General features: G+C 44.0%; 1 protein-coding gene across 1 annotated transcript in view; it reads left to right on the forward strand.

Annotated features, from left to right (window-relative positions):
• Positions 1-26,568, forward strand: part of DOCK4 (dedicator of cytokinesis 4) — a 798,954-nt gene that overhangs the window by 154,129 nt on the left and 618,257 nt on the right. The window contains 2 exon segments of the mRNA XM_030215964.1: positions 16,049-16,104; positions 18,049-18,145. Coding sequence (XP_030071824.1) covers positions 16,049-16,104; positions 18,049-18,145 — 153 coding nt within the window.

Genomic DNA, 26,568 nt, shown 5'->3' on the forward strand with positions numbered 1-26,568 from the left:
CCCACGAGGTGAGATTTTGCGTGGAGCCCCAGATCTTTGTCGATTGACAGTCATTTTGTACTTCTTCCATTTTCTTACTATGGCACCAACAGTTGTCTCCTTCTCGCCCAGCGTCTTACTGATGGTTTTGTAGCCCATTCCAGCCTTGTGCAGGTGTATGATCTTGTCCCTGACATCCTTAGACAGCTCCTTGCTCTTGGCCATTTTGTAGAGGTTAGAGTCTGACTGATTCACTGAGTCTGTGGACAGGTGTCTTTCATACAGGTGACCATTGCCGACAGCTGTCTGTCATGCAGGTAACGAGTTGATTTGGAGCATCTACCTGGTCTGTAGGGGCCAGATCTCTTACTGGTTGGTGGGGGATCAAATACTTATTTCCCTCTGCAGAATGCAAATAAATTCATATACTTTCCACAATGTGATTTTCCGGATTTAATTTGTGATGTGCTATCTCTCACTGTTACCAATAACCTACCCTTCAATTATGGGCTGCTCATGTCTTTGTCAGTGGGCAAACTTACAAAATCAGCAAGGGATCAAATACTTATTTCCCCCACTGTACAGTGCACTCCATTTACGTGCACGTCGGATAAGTGCATGCTCTGTTTAACTGCATTACTAAATATCAACTCCCAAATTGGACCATAGGTAAATCAAATCCAATATATATAAAAAACCTAGGTCTATAAAGTGCAATCACGAAGGTGGTAAATGAAAAACAGGACAAGCTTGTCCTGTTCTTTCATTTACCACCTTTGTGATTGCACTTTATAGACCTAGGTTTTTTATATATACTGTTTAACTGCATGCCATACTTCGGTCCCGTTTTTGGCACCATCAATATCTGTGGTGACAAACTTCGGTTTAGCACACCACTGAGAAGTGCAAGATTCGCTTATATGCATGGTTCAAGGCCGCTTCTCTGCAGGAAAGACTCCGCATAAGCATGCGAATGGAATACAGAAGCCGATTGGCGTGTGACAACCAACCAGATTTCAAATTTACTGCCTCTTTAACTGCCACAGGCAGAATAAGCGAAAGAATGTTGTTAGGGCGTACACCGGGGTTGTCGTCGCGGCGGAACTTTAAGACTTTAACACTGGCTGAACGAATAGAAGTTCTTAAAAAATTAGAAAACAGTCAAGCATCTATTGCTAAAGAATATGGTGTCAATCCCAGTCAAATTTCACATGTCTTGGAGCAGAAAGACCAGCTTCTGGAAGACTGCAAAACAATAGAAATCCACAATGGAAATGAAAATGGGCGGGAAAAGCTGAGGAGGTAGAAGGTGCTCTTCTTCTGTGCTTTTCTCGAGTCAGGAGCAGACCGTTTCCTGTCAGTGGTCCACTGCTTATGGAGAAAGCTAACCAGCTAGCAGAAAGTATTGGACTAACTGAATTCAAAGCCACTGTTGGATGGATGGAAAGATGGAAATGAGAGGAACAGCTTAAAATTCAAGAAACAGCATGGTGAGAAACAACACGCTGATGACTTTGGTGCTGAAAATTGGGTTGTTTCAGTTCTTCCTACCATCTTGAACGAGTTTGCACCTCGTGACATTTTCAATGCTGATGAAAATGGTCTCTACTGGAGAGTGATTCCTGATGGAACACTTGCATTCAAACATGCCGAAACTACTGGAGTTAAAACACCGAAGGACTGACTGACCATCCTTCTTTGCTGCAATATGGATGGGAGTGAGAAGTTGGAACCCCTTGTCATTGGAAAGAGCAAACAGCCTCGTTGCTTCAAGAAAGTTAAGCGACTTCCTGTGTCATACGAGGCTAACGCAAATTCATGGATGACTGGGGAAATTTGGAAGCAGTGGCTAAAGAAGTTAGACACTAGAATGCGGGCACAAAAGCATCAGATTTTGCTGCTTTGTGATAATTGTGCTGCACACAGGGATAATGTCAGGCTGTCTAACGTCAAGGTGTCTTCCTGCCACCAAACACTACCTCTCTGATCCATATGCTCAGGGCATAATAGCCAATTTTAAACAACATTATCAGGCTCTTGTGCTTCATCGTCTGATGAGCATTATGGATGACCAGACTGGCAAGGATAAATGTGTTGTTGAACTGGCTCATAATCTATCACTGTTGGATTCCCTACATATGCAGAAAGAAGTCTGGAATCATGTTACACAGGCAACCATTGTGAACTGCTACAAGCGGGCAAGCTTTGTTAGGTATGTGGAGAGGGACGAAACAGATGCAGCTGTTGCAAATGCGTCAGATGAAGAGGTATTGACATCCCAGCCGGTGTTACTGAAGAGGAGTTCCATCGCTACGTAGCTGTTCATTACGATCTACAAACAGCTGAAGACAGCACTGATGTCGAGATATGCGCCTACACGCAGGCAACAAAGGCTGATGATGGAACAGATGAAGAAATGAGCAGCGAGGCACATACTGACAAAATTCAACAACCTCCTCCTGTCACTTTTGCAAGAGCACTGGAGAGGCTGAACACCGTGTGGGCCTATCTGGAGGCCACTGGATGTCAGTGCTATGACAGTTTTTACCATCTAAATAGATGATAGAGGGGTATGGGAACAACAAATTGCTAGAATAAATCACAGATGTCAACAAATACTTTAACTCAGCAAGCAGCTATAAGAATGGTGTGATTTTTAGAAGGAAAAACGGCCTCAAAGAGCTCATGGATATAGATTATCTATAGAGCTGAATCGGATCGAATAGATCCTCTCTTCATCATAGGCACGTAAAAAAACCTTCAAAGATGGAATTTATCTCTGTATGTATTATATAGAGAAACCTGTTTATAAATATACTGATCCATGTCGTGTTGACAAAAGTAAATCGTATTAGATGACATATATATTAATATATAAATGGCAAACATTACATCAAATTAGATGTAAAAATATAACAGTAAATCATATAAAATGACATAAAGTAACATAGCAGATGACTGCAGAAAAAGACCTGCACGGTCCATCTAGTCTGCCCAATAAGATAAACTCATATGTGCTACTTCTTGTGTATACCTTACCTTGATTTGTATCTGCCATTTTCAGGGCACAGACCGTAGAAGTCTTGCCCAACACTAGCCCCACCTCCCAATCTTGGCTAAGCTTCTGAGGATCCATTCCTTCTGAACAGGATTCCTTTATGTTTATCCCACTAATGCTTGAATTCCGCTACCGTTTTCATCTCCACCACCTCCCACGGGAGGGCATTCCAAGTATCTACCACTCTCTCTGTGAAAAAATGCTTCCTGACATTTTCTTGAGTCTGCCCCCCTTCAATCTCATATCATGGCCTCTAGTTCTACTGCCTTCCCATCTACGGAAAAGGTTCGTTTGCAGATTAATACCTTCCAAATATTTGAACGTCTGTATCATATCACCCCTGTTTCTCCTTTCCTCCAGGGTATACATGTTCAGGTCAGCAAGTCTCTCCTCATACATATTGTAATGCGGATCCCAGTACTATCAGTGCTCCTACCTCTGCCCTGTAAATGCTGCTGCCATCACTCTCTTCTTCTCTTGCAACCCCCACCCCAAACTATTACTAGCACCCTCTCTTTCACTGTTTCTTTCCTACCCCTCCCCTCCCCCCTCAATCCCACTGTTGCTCTCTTCTGGCTACTACTATCTCATCAGTGCTTCCTCCACAGATGACATTGCTGTAGCTGCAGCTATCATTCACTTCTTCAACTCTTCCTATACCAGCTACTGCTGCATTCTTTCCACAAGGCTCTGTTTATGTACAGGAGCAGGGAATCTCTGACTTGGAACTCATGCTTGTCCATTCTAGGGAAAGATCTCCTTCCTTCCAGTGAATGCTCTTGATATTCCCTCAGCGGTAATAGCTAATAGTGACAGGAGCTTTTGCTCCTCTTCCTTGGCTATACAAACTCTCCCTTCTCAAAGCAGGTCAATATTATGGGATCTCCAGGAGTGGGCAGATGAGGCTGTATCTACTTCTCCCTCCTTATCTGATGTGACCTTCATCTATTCAGAGGAGCCATTGTTGAAGGAGCTGTTAGAGGAGGGAGATGATCCGAAAGTACTGAGATGGTTTGATAAAGAAGAGCTCAGTACTGTTATTTCTGGGCACTGGTGGTGCTTTCCATTGAGGAGACTTCTGCTTCGGCATCAGGAGTTCCACCTTCATTAATCATGAGGGGGCTTAGAGGTCCTTTTAAGACCTTCCCAACGCATACAGACATTCAGGACCTGATTACAGCAGAATGGGTCTCACCAGATGCCCAGCTGAGAGTGAGAAGAGTCATGGCTTGCCTCTATCAGAAGTTCCAGAGGAGAAAGATAAATTGCAGGTTCCCAGGGTGAGCTCCTTAGTTACAGCTGTAACTAAGAAGACCAATTTGCTAGTGAAAGGGAACTTTGTCCTAAAAGATGTATAGGATAGGAAGCTAGAAGGCTCGCTGAAACAAGCCTTTGAAATTGCTTCTGTAGGCCTTCAAGAGACAGTGTGCATCTTGCTTGTGGCAAGAGCATGCCTGAAGTGGTATCAACAGTTGGCAACAAAAGACAGGTGCCATAATGCCCAGCTGGAAGTGGGGTTGGCCTACTTGGTGAATTCTATTTATGACATGTTACAGCCTGCAGTATGTCTCTGGCTGTCATGGCATGTTGGCAACTCTGGTTGCAGCACAAGGCAGTGGATGCAGTGTCAAAGTCGCATCTAGTTAAACTGCCCTTTTGAGGCAAGTGGCTATTTGGAGATCTCAGTAATTTGGGGAAAGAACTGGAGTAAACTAAGCCACAGCTGTTGCCGGGGGATAAGCTGAAAGCTTCTGGTTGTCCATCTTTAGGGGGCTCTCGATCTTGATTTTGAGACAGCAGATAGTACCTGCCTGGTCGTCAGCAATATGGTCAGAAGTCCAGTCTTCCTTTTGTGCAGACAGGAAGTCCTCCTCTCAATGATGCGAGTCTGATCCACTCTTCCTCTGGTGGGAGGATGTCTTCAGGGGTTTTGGGAGGAGTGGGCCAGAATCACGTCAGACCAGTGGGTTCTGGATATTCTTACAGAAAGTTGCAAGTTGGAGTTCTTCCACCCAGTTGCTCCTCTCTCTTGCAGACTCCTTGTCGAAAGAGATCCAAGGCAGTTGAGGTTCAGGCCACTGTAGACTCCTTGCTGGTGCTCTGGGCCATTGTTCCAATTCCCCAGGCCGAACAGGGACAAGGCAGATACTCCGTCTACTTCACTTTCTCAAAGAAGGAAGGCACCTTTGGTCAGTTCTTAGATCTCAAATGGAAGTGGTTATCAGTGCACACAGACTCATTCAGACACTTTTTTTCAGCATTGCTGTTCTTTGTGACCACGTTTTTTTGAAACCTGCAATTTAGTTGCAGCACACAATATTTTATACTCTTGGTATTTGCATTACCAAGGACACTGTTTTTAAAATGTTTTTCACACGCCTTGTAAAGTATCTGCATGAGTTTGTGTACACTGATATCCACATCCATCTGGATTGATTACTCCTGAGGCAGGCATTCCCGCACCAAAATGCAGATCTGTGTTGAGTCTAACTAATAAAATAGCTTTTTACCCTTGAGTTGGAATTGTATTGGTCCTCTCCTACTTTCATTTTTGCTCTGTGCCTTTGCCTTGATTTGTAGGGGTTTTCTCTTTTTCTGTTTTGTTTACACCTGAAGTAAGAGCACATTAGCATTCCCTGTTTCCCCGAAAGTAAGACATCCCCCCCAAAATAAGACCTAGTAGAGGTTTTCCTGAATTGGTAGATATAAGGCCTCCCCTGAAAGTAAGACCTAGCAAATTTTTGTTTGAAAGCAAGGCCACCCCCGGGCCGCCCCCCCCCCCCACCCGAGGTCACCGGGCCCCCCCTCCACCCACCCTCCATCGCTCCCAGAACTAACCTTAAATGCCTCCTTTCACCTTCGCAGCAAGCAGCAGCAGGGCAGACCTCTCCTTCCTTCCGTGCCCCAGCCTCGCGGACGTTACGTCAGGCGAGGGTGGGACACGGAAGGAAGGAGTGGCCTGCTCTGCTGCTGCTTGCTGCAAAGGTGAAAGGAGGCATTTAAGGTTAGTTCCGGGAGCGACGGAGGGCGGGTGGGCCAACCCCGATGTTTCCCCGAAAAATAAGACAGCCCCTGAAAATAAGACCTAGCGCATTTTTGGGGGCAAAAATTAATATAAGACAGTGTCTTATTTTCGGGGAAACACGGTAGTGAACAGAAATATCTCTAATGGGTTTCAAGTCTTGCTGTACAATTTATAGCAATAGATTACATATGCATATTGTCCTGACCTGAAGAAGAATGTTCTGGCCTCCAAAGGCTAGTTATAATCCCCCTCATTCTATAATTTGAGCACCTAAATATACACACTATTTGCAATCTCAGATTATAGAATACTAGTAAAAAAAGGCCCGTTTTGATACGAAAGGAAATGGGCACTAGCAAGGTTTTCCTCCCCACCCCCTCCCTCGCTCTCTCCCTCTGTCCCCTCCAAGTCCCACGGCCCCCTTTCCTCCTTTCCAATTTCCATGGCTTCCTCCCTCTCTCTGTCACTCTCCTTCAATCTGTTCTCCCTCCGAGTTGCAGTCCCCCCCTCCCTCCCTCTGTCATTCTTCTTCGCTCTGTCCTCCCTCCAAGTGCCAGCCCCCCCCCTCTAAAATCGCCAACCCCCCTCTCCCCCTCTCTTACCGGGGTCTCGTCGGCAGTATTGAAGAGCGAGCAGGATCAGCGAGTCTACTGCTTTCCTTCTCTTCGCTCTGAGCTCTGGTCCTGCCCTCATTTCCTGTTTCTACAAGGGCGGGACCAGAGTCAGAGCTCAGAGCGAAGAGAAGGGAAAGCAGCAGACTCGAAGGGATGTATGACGTCAGTGTTATCTGCCGCAGGTAGCAGACCACATCCAAGTGAGCCACGGTCCCAGGCAGCGTCAGAACGTTGGAGGTGAGAATTATTATATAGGACTTACACTTACACACATAAATGTTAGAAATTCATGCATAAGTTCAACTTGGCTGCTAAGCGCTATTGTATAATTTTAGTGTGAAACTTGCATAGGGTGCAATTGCAAGGAGGCGTTTACTTAGGCAGAGCGTATGTATCTTCCACAGTTACGTGGACAGTGGAGGAGCGGCCTAGTACTTAGAGCACTGGTCTTGACATCCAGATGTACCTGGTTCAAATCCCACTGCTGCTCCTTGTGATCTTAACCCTCCATTGCCTCAGATACAAACTTAGATCGTGAGCCCTCCAGGGACAGGGAAATACCCAGTGTACCTGAATGTAACTCACCTTGAGCTACTACTGAAAAAAGGTGAGATTCAAAATCCAAATATGTTATAGTGTCATTTATGAACAAAGTGCAGCATTTAGGCACATGCATTTACGCCTGTCATAGACATGGCATAAGCAGACGTGACAAAATGATTCCACATAAATGCTGGCCTATAGTATTTTATAATGAATCTGGGTGCCCAGACCTGTTATAGAATTTGCACTTTCCTCGGGATTCTATATATCACGCCTCAATTTCTGCACGGAATTTGAAGTATATTCCATAACAATGCGCTTAACTTAATTAGTTAAGCTAATCAGTGCTGATAATTGGACATTATCAAGCAATTATCAGCTTGGCATTAATTAGAATTTATGTGCACTACTTACTAAGCGTATACTGTAACATTGTGCACGTAAATTCAAAGTCACATAGTTGAAAAGTGGGTGTGGTTATGAGAGTGGAATGAGCTGGTCATGAGCGTTTCTAAAATCTGTGCGCATTGTTATAGAATACACTTGCTCCGTGCCTAATTTAGGAGTCAGGATTTACACCAAGTTTTAGTTGGTGTAATTGCGCGGAGCAGCACTCTGTGTATTCTATAACATACACCTAAATTAAAGTGTACTTTATAGAGTACACTTTGATTTCTGTGCGGGATTCAAAGTACGATAAATAGAATCTAGCCATTTATGCCTAACTTTTGGCACACTTTATAGAATTGCCCCCCATAATGCATTAAGGAGCCTTTTTACTAAGCTGCATTAGGTGCTAATGCATGCCTAACGCAACAAAAATGGCATGTCACAGGATGCACTAAAGTATTCCACGTTACTTTTGTCATTTGTTTGCTAAGCGCATGGTAATTATTTTTTTCTTAATTATTCTTGAGGGGGCATGTCAGGGTGGAGCGAGGGCATTTCTGTCCTTATCAATTAGCACATCTACATTAATGCATCCAAACTGATTAATGTGCATTTACTTTGGGAGTCTTTACTGCCTCCAAAATAGGTGATGGTAAGTGACCCCGTGGCAATTTTTGTAAATGGCTGCATGCTAATGCTAAGCCTTCATTTGAGACGGGAGAGGTCATTAGTGAATATCAGTGATCCTCTGGTGAATGTAGCGAACCAACAACTATGGCTCCTGAGGAAGAAATAAAACAGGGCACCTTGTCGGACCGCAGTTGGATCAACTTTTTTCTACACATATAAGTTTTGAATGTGTGAATTTATACACATCAATGGTTATTGGGCTTTGGATTTGAAGCCTGTATTAGACTCACGTTAAATATCATTATTGTTGAAAAACATTTTTTTTTAAATACCACTGTTAAGGACCCCAGGGATGTGTGTTAAGAAATCATTTTTCAAGAGATTTAGCCATTATAGGCTGTACATTCGCTCACAGTGACATATCGCACCTGAGAGTGCACACTGAGGGGTTCCTTTTTACAAAACATTTAGAGCCTTGTTGTTGAGTTTATCATTTATTTTAACAATAACCTTAATCTGTAGAAGTCCTCTTTATTATATTTACTAGCCGTTAAGCCCATTAAAACGGGCGAGATTTGTGTTTTGCAAACCATCCTCTCTCCCCTGCCCTCCTCTCTCCCCTGGCCTCACCCCATCCACCGATCCTCCCCCCCCCATATCCAGCAACCCTCCTCTTTACCTTGGCCTCCCCCCCGTCCACCAACTCTGCCCTCCCCCCATGTCCAGCAACCCTTCTCTGCCCTGCTCTCACCCCATGTCCAGCACCATGCCCTCTCTCCCCCCCCCCTGCCCTACCCACATGTCCAGCTACCCTCCTCACCGGTGCTCCCTCCCCCCTCCGTGCCGAGCCCCCTGCACTGACCTGGTAGCACCTCTCACCTCCGTGTGAAAGCGCTGCAGGCAGCAGCAGATTGCTCTGCTGCTGCCTGCAGCACTTCCACACAGAGGTGAGAGGCGCTGTCAGTTCAGTGCAGGGGGCCCGATACGGAGGGGGGCGGGAGCAGCGGCGGCGGGGATGGGGGGGAGGGTGGAGGTTAGTGTGCACGATGTTTGTTTCCAGGCTCCAGCGGCAGCATCCAACAGTCCGACTCCGTTTCCCTCTCTGTTCCGCCCTCTGATGTCATCACGTCGACGTGAGGGTGGGACAGAGAGGGAAGTCTCTACTGCGCATTTGCAGGTGAGTCGGTCACTTGCCATTTATATGTTTTGCAGGTGAGTCGGTCACTTGCCATTTATATGTTTGATAACAGAGTTGTTAAGAAGCAGTATAATATTAGCCTATGGCCACATATTGAAAAAAATGGAAAATGGCCCTATATCATGACCATAGAAAAAAAAAAGCATGTAGGAAAGGCCCATGTAAGGGTGCGTTATGACTATTTCTTATGGCAGATTAATAAAAGCACCCCAAAGTAAGACCAATAAAAAAAAAGGTATCACTATTGTTTCCTTTTTTATTTTGTTTTATTTCTATTTATCACCTTTATGTTTATATTTATTAAAACTCAATATACCACTCAACTTAAAAGAGCAAAGCGGTTACAAACATATACAATAAAGGTAAAATAAGATAAAAGTAATTTTTAGGAACTGCATCATATTGATATAAAAAAAACCTAGGCACACATACACAGAAGTCATTCAAAATCCTCTCATTCATCTTGCAAGAAAGTTATCATTCCACTGAGGCACTAGTGCAATATTCACCCAAGTCCGCATTGAAGGTCTTTTAAAACTAAAGAGTCTTTAGTAAAATTTTAAATTTTATAACATTTTCCTCCATACGAATGTAATTTGGAAGGTGATTCTATAAAAAAGGTGCTAAGTAAAAGAAAGCTCTCATTCTGGTTGATTTCAGTCTAGCCCTCTGTAAAGATGGTACTATTAATCTATGATCTTGTAGGGACCTACAAGATTATAGATGGAGTGTATGAAATAGTCAAAGTATGTAAATAGCCTGCTTGTAGATTGTATGCCTTAAAGTGGACTAACACGGTAACCACATTATTTTATCCATATGCTTATTGACAATTTGTTTTGCAGTCTGGCCCAAATTGTGCCACCTGTGCAGAATGAATGACATCATATCTCTTGTCTAGGCTAAAGGCAAACAAGGACACCAGTAAAACTTTGAAACCTTGGAAGCAGAAGAAGAGGAAGCCGTTCTAATTTAGTAACAGGAAAAGGGGTTTTAGGGGATTCTGTTCTGCCATTGGGATAAGTATTTACTGAGGATGAAAACTGAGCATGCACTTCTGTCTGGCAGACTGTATAGCATTAATTTCTTGGTCTTCATAGCTATGATCTATCTTAGACCACTGGATAATTATTGCAATCCTGCTGTGCAGATGAATCCCCTTGAATTTTAATGATTGTTTTGTAACTATTTGTTATACTTTGCACATAACTTGGATTTTTCTAAATTAATATACAAGGCCCTTCACCATGAAAATATTTTACTGCACTCACACCCCCCACATAACTTAAAGCAATGAAAAACTATCAATATGGATGCTGCTGTTAGCACTGAAACCTCATCATTGTCTCCTAATTTATTTCATAGTTCCCTTAAGCACAGGACTTCCCATATATCAAGGGAGAGAGTGAAAAATAAATTAGATAGAAATAAGAACATTGGCCTTGCCATACTGGAACAGACGAAAAGTTTGTCAAGCCCAGTATTCTGTTTCCAACCATGGCCAATCCAGGTCACAAGTACCTGGCAAGATCCCAGAACAGTAAAACAGATTTTATACTGTTTATCCTGGAAATAAGGAATGAATTTTCCCACGTCCATCTTAATAATGGTTTATGGACTTTTCTTTTAGGAAATTAACCAAACCTTTTTTAAACCCTACTAAGCTAATTGCTTTACCACATTCTCTCGCAATGAATTCCAAAGTTTAATTACAAAGGGGGCAGAGTTATCGGACTTGCTGTATGAGCTTTCTCTGATATACTTTTTCTCAATGATGTTAGAAATTCCACCAAGATCTTACTATGAGTATGCAATGCACTTATCCTAACCCTTGCATAAACTACCTGTTTTCCCCCAACTTTGCATTCTCTGGGGCAGGAATCTCGACACTCAAAGTTCAGCAATATTATATTCTACCTTGAGCACCCTTTGTAAAGGTAAACTAAAATCCAAATTAAGGGGCCCTTTTACTAAGCTGCGCTGAAAAGTGGCCAGTGCTACCCTCAGCTCCGGGTGTTGCCTGTGCACTAAAGCACTTTTAGTGCAGTGGTAAAATAGCTCCATTTTCCCTATTTATGGCCATGTGCTTTTTTTCCCCATCAGTGCATGAGTAGTTTCCGACACCTATTTTCTAGGCAGTAAGGGCTCTTGCACTAATCATGTGCTAATCAGTTAGTGCAGGACAATGTAGCTGCACTATCACAGTACACACCTACTCTCAGCCCCCAGACCCACCCCAGGGCTAAAAAAAATAAAATCTATTTTTTAGTGCATGGGAAGTGTGTGTCGATTCCAAAACTATTCCGGGATGCCTGAGCGTGCATTGTGGAGTGCTTTTTACCCTGCAGTAAGCACACGTTAGTGCTTACCACAGCTTAGTAAAAGGGCCCCTAAATTTATGGAAAATTTAAATTATTTCATATCTATAAATATGCCTATCCATATACATATGCACATACACATTCTTTTTCACATCCACAGATACCTGAAACGTATTTACATATATGTATTTATTTATTGCACTTGTATCCCACATTTTCCCACCTATTTGCAGGCTCAATGTGGCTTATAAAGTCCTGTTATGGCATCGCCATTCCAGGGTAAAAGATACAATTGGTGTAACAACAAGATCAAGGATGACAGGAAAGATCTAGGCAAACAGTTATAGAAGTATGACTTTCAGAGTGAGGGAGAGTGGTGTAGTATTATAATTAAGCTATGGGCTCTCGTGGTAGGCCTTGTTGAAGAGAGAGGTTTTCAGAGATTTGCGGAAGTTGGTTATTTCTTTGATTGTTTTCACGTTAGTTGGTAATGCATTCCATAGTTGCGTGCTAATGTAGGAAAAGCTGGTCGTGTGTGTTAGTTTGTATTTTAGTCCTTTCCGTTTTTCCAAGGACAAGCAGGCATAATATTCTCACATGTAGGTGACATCATTCACGGAGCCTGGTGCGGACACTGCCAAGTGCACTGTCACTTTAAATCTTTGAGGCCACCACTGTTCATATTTGGGTGCTTCCCTGCTGACGCTTGAGCATGGGACCAGAAGTCTATCATTTTCTGTGGAGCAGAGAAGTTTACTTTTTAATAACATAAGAATAGCCATACTGGGTCAGACCAATAGTCCATCCAGCAGTGGGCAATCCAGGTCACAAGTGCTTGGCAGAAACCCAAATAGCAGCAATATTCCATGCTACCAAACCCGGGGCATGCAGTGGCTTCCCCCATGTCTGTCTCAATAGCGAATTATGTGTTTTTCCTCCAGGAATGTGCCCAAACATTTTTTTTTTTAAATCCAGATACTTTAACTGCCATTACCACATCCTTCTGACAGCAAGTTCCAGAGCTTAACTATTCTTTGCATGAAAAAAATATTTCCTCCTATTTGTTTTAAAAGTATTTCCGTGTAACTTCATTGAGTGTCCCCTGGTCTTTGTACTTTTTGAAAGATTGAAAAATCGATTCACTTTTACCCATTCTACACCACTCTGGATTTTACAGACCACAATCATATCTTTTCCAAGGTGAAGAACCCTAACCTCTTTAGCCTTTCCTCATATGGGAGGAGTTCCATCTCCCTTATCATTTGGATGCACTTCTTTGAACTTTTTCTAATTCCGCTATATCTTTTTTGAGATACAGCGATCAGAATTGAACACAGTACTCAAGGTGAGGTTGCACCCTGGAGCAATATGGTGGCATTATAATTTTCTTGGTCTTATTTTGCATCCCTTTCTTAATATTTCCTGGTATCCTGTTGGCTTCTCACCCAGTGGTTTTAACCTAGTTTTGTAAAGGGGAGCTAGTGTTATAAGGTTATCATGTCTGTGTATCTGTTTTTCCCTCATTACTTATGAACTATTCACCCAGTTTCATTCAAATTTCTGTTACAGATAGTAGAACATCCAGTTTCCCCAGGTTCACATTTCCATATACCTCTGAACACAGAACCTGTCAAAACATTTCTATAAATACCATCTAGATGTACACGCCATTTGCTCCAATAACCGGCAGTGATGTGCATATATGCACTTGGCACTATTCTATAAGGTAGTACCTAACTGCTATAGGACATTATTAGAAGGGGTGGAGCATGGGCAGGCCATTAATGTGTCACCAAAGAGCACGCACAACTTACAGAATACTGTCATTTTGTGCGTTGATTGACACATCTATGCATCCCAACTTATGCCAGTGATTGACCTGGCATAAGTGATTGTGCCTAACTTTTGGCATATCAAAATAGGCTTTTGCTTGTATTCTATAAAGACCAGTGCACCTAAGTACCATTATAAAATGGGTACTAAATGCAGCCCATTGTGGCGTCCAATTATTGGGTTGCCGTCTATGAGGCAGATGCACTAAAGCTAAATGAGCCTTTAATGACCCTCCAACGAGGAAAATTTGATCCGTTGCATGCATCAAAGGGCTTTTACCGAGGAAGCCAGCAGCTAACGAAAACGGAATGGAGATGAGCAATTAGTGTGAAAACCCCATTGAAACGACATGCACTAACCTTTTCCGATTGCCTTTACGCAGGAAAAAGGCAGGAAAACTAACGAGAGGTCTGGACCTCTTGTTAGGACAGCTCTGTGCCAGGAAAAATCATTAAGTGAAAAAATAAACAAACTTTGAGCCAATCCCAGCGCATTAGCAGAGCTAAAAGCGCTGTGATTGGTCCAAAGGACGTCAGCAAACACATCAAATAAAAAAAATAAAAAAAGGATCGGGAGGGGGCAAGGGCGCTCATCAGGAGCGTCCTGTATGGACGGCCTTGCCCCCCCCCCCCCCCCGCTGCTCCCCACTTTCCGCCGCTCCCCCCCCGAAAAAGCAAAATGCTAGCTGCCCCAGTCCCCCTCCCTTCCTGTTCCTGTGTTCTGCAGAGCTAACTCCGCCTCCCGTCATTCTTCTGCCCCGTGCCCCGCCCCCGCTGCCCCCCCTGAGGTCGACTACGCCGCTCCCCCCCTCTACCGAGACCCCCCTCCCTATTAACGACCCGAGCAGCGCCTCGCACCTCTTTCAGAAGCGCTGCACGGGCAGGAAGATCTATTGTGTTGGTTGTAGTCTCCATGACGTCTCTTCTTCCCTGGCCTAGGCCCCGCCTCCTTCTGACGTAAGTAAGCTACGTCAGAAGGAGGCGGGGCCTGGGCCAGGGAAGAAGAGACGTCATGGAGACTCTACAACCAACACAATAGATCTTCCTGCCCGTGCAGCGCTTCTGAAAGAGGTGAGAGGCGCTGCTCGGGTCGTTAATAGGGAGGGGGGTCTCGGTGGAGGGGGGGAGCGGCGTAGTCGACCTCAGGGGGGGCAGCGGGGGCGGGGCATGGGGCAGAAGAATGACGGGAGGCGGAGTTAGCTCTGTCGAACACAGGAACAGGAAGGGAGGGGGACCGGGACAGCTAGCATTTTGCTTTTTCGGGGGGGGGGGGGGGAGCGGCGGAAAGTGGGGAGCAGCGGGGGGGGGGGGGGCAAGGCCGTCCATACAGGATGCTCCTGATGAGTGCCCTTGCCCCCTCCCGATCCTTTGTTTTTGGATTTTGCTGACCGGGTAGCCACGTGTATTTGTTGTGGCTTTTTTTTTTTGTTTGTTTTTACGTTTGCAGCATGCGCAGAGCAGCCAGCAAAACGCTTGGCTGCTCTGCGCATGATTTAGGGGCCGATTACCGATGTGTATTGTGATTCTTTGATACATTGTACGTTTGAATACCGATCTGAGCATGTGTGACTTTTTTTTTGGTGCATTCTTCGTTTTTTAAAAATCGTTAGGGACTTTAACGATTTTGATTTTTTTACGTTTGGTTGCTGCATCTGCCTCTATGTCTTTTTCTTTCCAGTACGGAGGCAAACCATATCAGTTCAGTTGTAATCTCAGGAAGATAAGAGAGCATTATTATGCCATTGAACATGTGTAAAATTTCTTGGTCATTGGTTAGTTCCTAAAGGTCTTTGATTACATATTTTGAAGTATAGCACCATGACAGAAGTCAATTATATCATCAAGCATTTTTCCTACTACCAAACTCACTGTAAAATCAATTTGTGTCCCTGTTTCACTTTTCTCATCTAATAAGTTTTGAAACATTCATCCAGTTTCATTCAGATTTCTTTCACAGATAGTAGAAAACCCAGCGATACTTTTTATATGACTTTGTGCACTTAGAATCACTGTTTATTTTACTTTAGTTTTGTTAATAAATAGGCCAAGTTAGTGCAGTTGTAGTCTCACAGAGGTTAGAGCACATTGTGGCATCAAAAAGCTTCCCTGCATGCAATTTGAAATATAACAACATGGCACAGAAGTCAACTCTGCCAAAAGAAGAAAATGGAGTTGAACTCTCAGGCAGATTCACACATACTGTGATATAATCAAGGATTTTGAAAGCTGATCTACAATTGGTTAGTCATGAAAACCATATACACATTTCTGTAACAAAGAAGCAAACTAAATTAAATGAGAAGTTCACACATTTTTTTTTTTTTGGGGGGGGGGGGGGGGGGGGGGGTTGTTGGAGATTACTGTAAGAAACTTCTCATTACCATTTCATTTTGTGGCTGGAGGTTACTGTAAGTCATTCCCATTCTATTTTGTATTTTATCTGATGTTTTTCTTGCAGGGGATTTTTCCATCCAGCTATGTTCACTTGAAAAACGCTTCTGTTAAGAACAAAGGGTAGGTGATGTAGATGTCTGTAACCTTTATTAGACCATAAAACACATCCAGGATACTTATTGCATGATTATATTGGAGAAACATAATTGTTGACTGTGGAGCAATGGCAGTAAATTTGGGGGCCACACTAAGGGCCAGATGCACAAAGCTTACCATGCTGTTGACTCAGTCTATAGCAAATGTTATTTAGTGAGTAATGCACAAAGTGGTTTTCTGTGGCTCTAACATGTGCCGTTTAGCAGCCATCGAGAACCCCATGCAAATGAGCTCATTAGTATTTTAATGAGCATTCCGGGTGCACAGCTCCAGAGCGCCTAGATCTAATGAGGTAATTTTACGACTGCTCTGGAGCTGTCTGAGAGGAGGGAAGCACAAGCTCATGACCCCCAACCCCCTCCCCCCCAGCACAAGCTCATGACCCTCCTGCGCAAAGCATCAATGGTCCTGGTGGCTTAGTGACCCTCCGAACCCTCCCAACCTCCTCCACACCAAGCATCAATAACCCTGGTGGCTTAGTGACTCTCCCACACCCTCCTGACCCCTTCCCTCACCCTCCCAACCTGCCTCCCTCACTAAGCATCAATGACCCTGGTGGCCTAGTGACCCTTCCCTACCCTCCCAATCCCCCCTCTCCCCATACCTTCTTAAAAGGTTGGAGGCAGGAGGGCGGGATCAACACCTGCCATCCTCCTGCCTCGAGTCCTGTCACTTTCAAAATGGCGGTGCCCAGCCCAGTGCATCCTGGGATGCACAGGGCAGGGCTAAGCGCTATATAAGGTGGCACTTAGCCCAGTGGGGTGAGTACCACCATTTTGGAAGTGTTGGGGCCCGAGGCAGGAGGGTGGGAGGTATTCCTCCCGCCCTCCTGCCTCCAACCTTTTAAGAAGATATGGGGAGAGGAGAGGTCGGGAGAGTGCAGGGGGTCACTAGGCCACCAGGGCCATTGATGCTTGGTACATGGGAGGTCTTGAGGGTGTGTGAGAGGTCACTAGACCACCAGGGCCATTGATGCTTATTGAGGGGGAGGGAGTCATGAGGGGGTATGAGGGGTCACTAGGCCCCCAGGGCCATTGATACTTGGTGTGGGGGAATGGGAGGGTGCGAGGGGGTGTCGGGCATTGGGGCTGGGTGCGGGTACTGTCAAATGTATTTAATAGCTCGGACTCACAAACAGTGATTATTTCACAAAGGGGAATCCATGCATCTCATTTACATGTGATCCCCTTTGTGCTTTGCTTGCTGTTTGCAACTCGCTAAATTTTATGAAGCCCTAAGTCACTTAGGGGCCTTTTTACTAAGTGGCGGTAAACACTAATGCATGCTTACCGCACTCTAAAAGACACTACCATGGGCCGCGCTAGCATCCCATGCCAAACCCGCACTAAAAATATAAAATATTTTTAGCATGGGGCGTGTTTGGGGGCAGAGAATAAGCATGCCCTTCGCTAATTTGGCAAATTGCCGAGCGCTGCCGATTAGCCCTGGAGCCCTTACTGCCTAGTAAATAGGTGGTGGTAAGGGCTCACTTGCTAATAGCCATGAGCTAATTGGGAAATTAGCACGTGGCTATTATGGAGAAAATTGAAATTGCTGCCATTTTACTGCTGCACTAAAAGTGGCCTTAGCACGTGGGAAATCCATGCATTAAAAATAGCTCAGGCCGCTTTTTAGCACATCTTAGTAAAAGTCAGCAAAACATTCTTGCTAAAATACTACAGTAAAAAAGAAATTGATACAGTGGCAGAAATTTGTCTTTATTTGTGTAGGTCCTGAGATTTTCATCTACAGTATAGGCACATAAGAAAGGTCTACATACATGATGAGAGAAACAAATATTTGGTGTAATTTATTTGTGGAATAAAACAGAGTCTTATATTGTGCACATAGTCTGTACAAGGGTTTTATTTTGTTCTATGTAGTTTAATTTTGCTTTATATATCATAGACAGTTTGAAATGGTAATCCCGACAGAAGATTCTGTAATCACAGAGATGACGACAACATTAAGAGACTGGGGTACAATGTGGAAACAGCTCTATGTGGTAAATAATTCATATTGGATTCTTCATTATGCTTTTACATGCTTCCAAATATTTATATAGTATGCAGCCTTGCAAAATTATGTTAAGGTCAGGTTAAGATTATTTGTGAAAGAAAAACAAATGAAAGCCTTCAAAATGAGAATGAAAATTAATTTCTACAGAAAGATATAAAATAGAGAACACTGCACACTATTTCCAGCATATTTAATTATTAGAATTTAAAAACATTGGGAGTCTGTATTCAAAAAATGTAACCGAGTAGGAGAGGCTTCTGTCCAGTTAAATTGTGCTGGCCAGTCCAAACACTAATATTCAGTGGCCTTTATCCAGAGAGTGCCACTGAGTATTAGTCTTGACCATGTGGCACTCACTTTCACTCACTGGTTAGTGCTGAAGTGATGTGGGGCTGAATTTCCAGGCAGAGCTGAAAGTTATCCAGACATCACAGATATTCCGTGCCAGTGCCCACATAGCTATCTATGCAACTGGCAGTCCTGACTTTCCCAGAAAGATATCCAGGTACCAGCATTGAATATCAGCTGTATCTGGATAACTTACGAGTGCCGCCAAACACCGGGATACTCAGTGCCAGTACCGGGACATGGGCTGACACTGAATTTCTTGGTATAATTCAGTCAGCAGCAGCCTCTATTTAAAACATTTCTTACTGACTCTGGCTGAATATTGACCAGATTTTCTGAGGCCAAGCAGGCATAATATTAACACATATGGGTGACGTCATCCACAGAGCCTTGTGTGGACACTGTCACTTTAAATCTTTGAGGCAGTGTCCCCATCGTGCTTTTGCGGGTGCCTTCCTTCCCGACACTCAGGTCTATCATTTTCTGCGGAGCAGAGAGGTTGACTTTTTATTCTCCTAGGACAAGCAGGCTTACATTCTCACAAGTGGGTCGATGATCCATGTCGCCTGGGATATCGGCATGTAGAGCAAGAAAAAACCTTCCAAAGCCTTTTGGGCACGCGATGATGTGCCCCACCGCGCATGCACAGAGCGCCTTCCTGCCCGCAGCGTCTCTGCATCTTGTCAGTTTTTTTCTTTCCATGAAATGAAGTGGCTGTGTTTTCCTTTGCTCCTCACACGCCTGGGAAGAGCCTTTTGGGAGGTTTTTTTCTTCTTTGTTTTTCTTATTTTTCTTGTTTCCTTTTCTCATTATTAAAAAAAAAAGTTTCCCTTTACCTTCTTAGTTTTAAGCCCGCATTTAAATTACTCTCCCCTCATCCTTCCAGTGTCTTTCCTCTTTCTCTCCTTCCCCTTCCATCCAGCGTCTTCCCTCTTTCTGCTCCCTCTTTCTGCTCCCTCCTTCCAGCATTTTCCCTCCTTTCATCCATTTCTCCATCTGGCCAGCTAGGGTCTACCCCAGTTTCTCCCCATGCTTCTCCCCACAGCTTCTCCCTCTCCTGCCCTTTTCCATGTCCCTTCTTTCTCTTTCTATCATTCCACTCATCTCTCTCTGTAAACCTCTTCCATCCAGCGTCTTCCCTCTTTCTGCCCCCTCCTTCTAGCATTTTTCCTCTTTCTCCATCTGACCAGCCAGGGTCTTCCCCTTACTCCCTTTCCTTCTCCCTAGCAGCTTGTCTTTTTCCTTCCCTTTTCCATGTCCCATCTTTCTCTCGTCTCTCTCTCTCTCTCTCTGTATCCCTCTTCCATCCAGCATCCCCACTCTTCTTTCTTTTTCTCCCCTCTGCTCTATCACCTTCTACCTCCCTCTCGACGCCCTTTCTCCATTCCCCTACCCGTGTTTCCTGGCTGCCCTGACAAAACAAGAAAAACAAGCACGGGGCTGCAGCAGTCTTCAGGCATGCTTTCGGCTCTGCCTTCCTCTGCCCCCGCTGACGTCAATTTCCCATTCCAGGGCAGAGGACCAGCAGAGCTGACAGCGCATGCCTGAAGGCTGCTGCTGCCCCACACTTGTTTTTCTTGTTTACAAGAGAGAAGCTGCCACGGCGTGTGTCTCAGCAGCAGACTTTTGTGCTTTGGCTGGAGTCCGGGAGATGACCCGCCAAAGCTGGAGTCTCCCGCTGAATGCAGGAGACTTGGCAGGTATGCTACCCATCACTGTGAGACATTTTCACACTTTTGGCATAGCTACCAGTCTCTGAGAACTGAGACTTCCTTTTCATAGTCATGGAGAGGATCCTGTTTTGGAGGATGAACGAGGGAAAGCTATGGCCCTGTTCTCAGTCATAAGGAAACTTCTCTCTGGAACTGATGCAGAAAGCTACCATAGGCAGAAGCATGCAGTTAACAAGTGGTCTACACACTCATTTCTAGCCACATGATATTTATGTTTATTAAAACATGGTATACCGCCCTTTCTGGACAAACAGGACAGGGTGGTTTACAATAAATAAACGAACAAAGATAAAATATGAAAGGAATTCCATTAATATAGGAAAGAGGCAAACAATCCAAGACCATTCAAAATTAAATAATATTGGAATTAATCCCTGAAACAAAGGGTGTCAGCATTAAAGTTAATTCACAAAGTAGACAGCGCACAGCATATTAAAATATATGGTAAAGAGGCCTTTAGTCAATCTGCAACAATGGAGAGCTGTTTCCCAATGTCTACGATGCAAACACAATGGTGAGAAATCTGCCGGGTCTGGAATGGCGTAGAGTAATGAGAGCTCCCTGACTCAAACCCCTGCCCCTGATGTGGCTTCCTGGGTCAGCCCAAAACATCTCAACTGGACCCCCTGACCCTGACATTAAAATAAATTCCCTATTGTCTTATGGCACCCTCTGTCCCCTGACATGCCCTTCCTTCCACCCAACTTTAAAATAAATTCTTGGGTGTAGTAGCACCCCTCTCCCCAACTTAAAAATTCCCTTGTGTCTAGTGGTACCCTCCCACCCCTGACCCTTCCCCAAGCCTCCAAAACCCCCTTTCTAGGGCATACCTTGAAGCCGCAGGAGCTCTGTTCACTTGCTTCTGTGCCTAGCACCACCATTTTGGAAATTGGTGGGGCCTGACCCTGCTTGTTGCTAGCTAGCTATCATTCTTCAGTTGTCTTTTTCTGCTGTTGAAATTCTTGCCTGTATGTTCCTTTCTCCTGAAATTTTAGGTATCCTTATCACGTCTCCAATTTCTTTACATCTGTTAGTGCTTTTTTACCTGCCAGCTCTGTGATTTGTGGTACTCATTACTACAAATGTTGTCATATGTTTGTCTGTTTTTCCAATCTAATCATATTGGGTGATTTCAGTGTCCACATAGATGACATTTCACATCCTTTCTGTTCTTCTTTTTCTTCCTATGTTGCTGACCTAGGTTTGATTCAAAATATTCAGTTTCCCACTCGTAGCTGGCCATACGCTTGATTTAATTCTCTGTAAAGATTCTTCCTCTTTTCTTCTTCATGCGTTTTCGTCTTCTCCCTTACCACGGACTAATCATTTTTTACTTATTGATTAACTTTCACTCAAGAGGGCCCTCGCTCAACACTCCCGAGAAAATCCTGTCACTGGGCCCAGTTGGATCTTTCTTGCTGTCCTCCACTGTTCACGTTTTTCCCAGATAACTTCTCCTCACTTCCCCTTAGTTTGCAGGTTTAGTGCTGGAGCATCTCAATTGAGGCTGGTCTGGACATCTTTGACCCTATTTATGAATGCCATGTTGTCTGACTCTCATCAGCTCCTTGATATCATCAGGGACTTTGCTCTCTCAAATGCCGTGAATGTTTATGGGATAAAACACATTCAACTAATTCTCTTAAAAATTATAGAGAGCAACTCCATTCATTCAATTTTCATCAAGCTTAGAGAGACTGTTTCTCTTGGATCATCGCATCCTTTCAGAGCCCTCCAAGACAACCATTTCACAGCACACAAAACAGCAGGACACTAGAAGAGATGCCTCTATACCCTTTGCAGAGGCTCTATCCCAGTTTTTTTAATCCAAGATAATTACTTTGTGCAACTCTCTATCGGTTACCACTCATCACCCTAACTTTTTAACTTCTGTCCCTTCTAACATTCCTAGCATGTCCCAGGATCCTCCACCTAGTTCCCTTTCTACAAACTGTTCTTCCTCACTGTGATCACTTATTGATATTTTTAAAGCCTTATTATCCACACTTTTTACTTTTTGTCCACTTGACCAAGTTCTTCCCCCTTGGCTAAAATCCAGTTCCCAAGGCCTACTTCCACTGGCTTGTAGCCTGATCTGTAAGTCTCACTGAATGGAAGCAAGCCATTGTCCATCCCCTACTCAAGAAAGCAACTCTAAACATACTGCCATCTCTAATTATTGACCAGTCTCCAATCTTTCTCTTTTGTCGAAACTCACCGAGAAAGTAGTCTACTCCCAACTTCTTTCTTTTGTTGAACAAATTAGGGTATTTCATCCATGTCGGGTGGGCTTCCGCAGTCATCATAGTACAGAAACAGTCATTACAGCCTTTGTGAGTGATCTTCACTCAATTCTTGATAGAGGGGATATTATACTTACTATCTCTTTTGATCTCTTGGCAACTTTTGATCTGGTGGAACATGTATTGCTTCTATCCCGCCTCAATAATATTGGCCTCTTAGGTTTAACTGGTTCCCTTCTTTTTTTGTCAGATCATTCTTTCTCAGTTCATACTACTTCTGGTATTTTTTCCATTCACTCTCTTGTTTCTGGGGTCCCTCAGGGCTCTGTTCTCTCTCCTATGCTCTTTGTTCTCCGAGGACAAGCAGGCTGCTTGTTCTCACATGTGGGTCAATGTCCGTGTTGGCCCAGGAATCGGCATTTTGCAAGCAAAATATAAACAAAGTTTTCCCAGAGTCTTCTGGCGCGCGTGCGCGGACTGATTTCCCGCCTACCGCGCGATCGTGCCTCCTCATTTTTCTTTTCTCTGCGTTGAGGTGTGGTAGTTTTTTTTCTGCGCTCCTCACAGGCCTAGGAAAGAGTCTTTGAGTTTTCAATTTTTTATTCTGATTTTTCGTTATTTTATTTTTATTGTCATTACAAAAACAAAACAAAAAGTTCCCGTAGTGTACTTTTAATTTTCTCGCAGTCATGGCTTGTTTCTCCAAGCCACTTATCTGGCAGGTGTAAACAACAGTCTGGCTGACAGGTTGAGCAGGATAAATAAACCTCACGAGTGGTCACTGAACATGGGTGTAGTCCACAAGATCTTCCGATCGTGAGGCACCCCCTCGGTGGATCTTTTTCCCACTCAATTCAATCACAAGGTCCCTCAGTTCTGTTCCAGGCTTCAGGCCCATGACAGACCAGTGTCAGATACCTTTCTCCTGCATTGGGGGTCAGGCCTTCTGTATGCGTATCCTCCCAAACCTCTGGTGGGGAAGACTTTACTGAAACTCAAGCAAGACTGCGGAACCACGATCCTAATTGCACCCTTCTGGCCATTTCAGATTTGGTTCCCTCTTCTTCTGGAGTTGTCCTCCAAGGAACCGCTTCTACATCCCAACCTCCAGTCTCTGGCTATCACGGCCTGGATGATGAGAGCTTAGAATTCGCCTCCTTGGGTCTTTCAGAGGGTGTCTTCCGAGTCTTGCTTGCTTCCAGAAAAGATTCCACAAAGAGGTATTACTCTTTTAAATGGAGGAGGTTTGCCGTCTGGTGTGACAGCAGGGCCCTAGATCCTCTCTCTTGTCCTACACAGACCCTGCTTGAATACCTTCTACACTTGTCAGAGTCTGGTCTCAAGACGAACTCCGTAAGAGTTCACCTTAGTGCTTTTAATGCTTTTTATCATCGTGTAGAGGGTAAGCCTATCTCTGGACAGCCTTTAGTTGTTCGCTTTATGGGAGGTTTGCTTTTGTCAAAGCCCCCTTTCAAACCTCCACCAGTGTCATGGGATCTCAACGTCGTTCTCACTCAGCTGATGAAAGCTCCTTTTGAGCCACTGAATACCTGCCATCTGAAGTACTTGACATGGGAGGTCATTTTCTTGGTGGCAGTTACTTCAGTTCGTAGGGTCAGTGAGTTTCAGGCCTTGGTAGTACATGCACCTTATATCAAATTTCATCACAACAGAGTAGTCCTCCGCACACACCCTAAGTTCCTGCTGAAGGTGGTGTCGGAGTTTCTTCTGAGCTAGTCAATTGTCTTGCCAACATTCTTTCCCTGTCCTCATACCCACCCTGGTGAAAGCAGTTTGCATACCTTGGACTGCAAGAGAGCATTGGCCTTTTACGTGGAGCGGACAAAGCCCTTTAGACAGTCTGCCCAGTTGTTTGTTTCTTTCGATCCCAACAGAAGGGGAGTCGCCATCGGAAAATGCACTATCTCAAATTGGCTAGCAGATTGCATTTCCTTCACTTATGCCCAAGCTGGACTGACTCTGGAGGGCCATGTCATGGCTCATAATGTTAGAGCCATGGCTGCGTCAGTGGCTCACTTAAAGTCAGCCTCCATTGAAGAGATTTGCAAGGCGGCAACGTGGTCATCACTCCACACATTCACATCTCACTACTGCCTCCAGCAGGATACCCGACGCGACAGTCGGTTTGGGCAGTCAGTGCTGCAGAATCTGTTTGGGGTTTAGAATCCAACTCCACCCCCCTAGACCTATTTTTGTTCTGTTCCAGGCTGCACTCTCAGTTAGTTGTTTATGGTTTCAGGTCAATCTATGTTATGTCCTCGCCGTTGTGAGGCCCAGTTTGACCAATGTTCATCGTTTTGAGTGAGCCTGGTTGCCAGGGATACCCCACATGTGAGAACAAGCAGCCTGCTTGTCCTCAGAGAAAGCGAAGATACTTACCTGTAGCAGGTATTTTCCGAGGACAGAAGGCTGATTGTTCTCACAAACCCGCCAACCTCCCCTTTGGAGTTATTTATTTCTTTATTTGCTTTTTGATTAAACTGAGGAGGCATGCTCGCGCGGCGGACGGGAAATCAGTCCACGCATGCGGGGTGCGTGCTGCACACGTGCCAGAAGACTCTGGCAAAACTTTATTTATATTTTGCTTGCAAAATGCCGATTCCTGGGTCGACGCGGATGTTGACTCACATGTGAGAACAATCAGCCTGCTGTCCTCGGAGAATACCTGCTACAAGTAAGTATCTTCGCTATATCTTCATCAGTCCTTTGGCCAATCTTATCCAATCATTCAACATAAGGTTTTTTTTCTGTGCAGACGACATCCTCCTTATGTTTCCAACCTCACCACTTAAAATCAATCTTTACCCACTACAGTGTTGTCTATCCATGCCTGCCACTTGGCTTTCTTGCAATAAACTGGTTTTAAATACCGAGAAAACAATAACCTGCTGAATCAAAGACTCATCATCCCAACCGAATATCAAACCCACTCTTTTTGGTCACTCTATTCCACCAGTATCCTCTTTTAAATATTTAAGGGTATGGTTTGATTCTGAGATATCATTTAAAAGACAAATTTATGAAATAAATAAATCTGGTTTTCTTACTCTACGCACTCTTCGTATGTGCAGGATTTTTCTGGACTTTTCTACTCTACATTCAACCTGTCATGCTCTTTGGATTTCCCATTTGGATTATTGTTATTTGGTATACACTGGCTTACCTACCTACCAGAGTAAACAGCTTCAAAATCTTCAGAACACAGCCACCAGATTACTACTTAGGGCTATCAAATCAAATCATATCACTCCACTTTTCCAAATCCACTGTTTTCCAAGTCACTCTCGTATTTTATTTAAAATTCTTTTTCTGATACACAGAGCTTTTTATCTTAGACAGCCATCTTATTTGTTCTCCTTAACTATACCTTATATGCCATCACTCTCTCTCTCTATTCATTTGATTCTAACCATCTGGTCCTCCCCAGTCCCTTAAATAGAAAAGTGTGCAGCATCTAAGAAATACATTTTCCAAAACTGGCACTAAAGAAGCAGAAAAGCAAACCAATCTGGAGAGGAAAAGGAAAAACAGCAGCTGTACTAATACAATATGTACTGCCACCAGGTAAGAAAGGTAACCTGAAGAGGGACAATACAGACCGTTACCAGAACCTGCGATTGTACTTTTTTTTATTGTGCTTTCTGTATTTTAATGTATTTTTCTCTTTTTTATTTTAATCATTTTATATATTACTGTGAAATTTTTGTCGTTCCAATAAAGTTATATGACTCTGAAAAAATAAGAACAAAAAACTGAAGCTGATTTTTTAAAATGGTATTTAAAATAAAAAGCAACATAAAATGAGTACTCATTATTTTAATGTGGTAGGATCTGTACTTGAAAAATCATAGTAACATAACATAGTAACATAGTAGATGACGGCAGAAAAAGACCTGCACGGTCCATCCAGTCTGCCCAACAAGATAACTCATATGTGGGTACAGTGGGTTTTGGTTTTTTTTGGAGGGCTCAACATTAACCACCACAAGTGTAACAGGTAGGGGGGGGATGGGCCTGGGTCCACCTGCCTGAAGTCCACTGCACCCACTAACAACTGCTCCAGG

The sequence above is a fragment of the Microcaecilia unicolor genome, chromosome 10, assembly GCF_901765095.1.
Source record: "Microcaecilia unicolor chromosome 10, aMicUni1.1, whole genome shotgun sequence".
NCBI classification, from domain to species: Eukaryota; Metazoa; Chordata; class Amphibia; order Gymnophiona; family Siphonopidae; genus Microcaecilia; species Microcaecilia unicolor.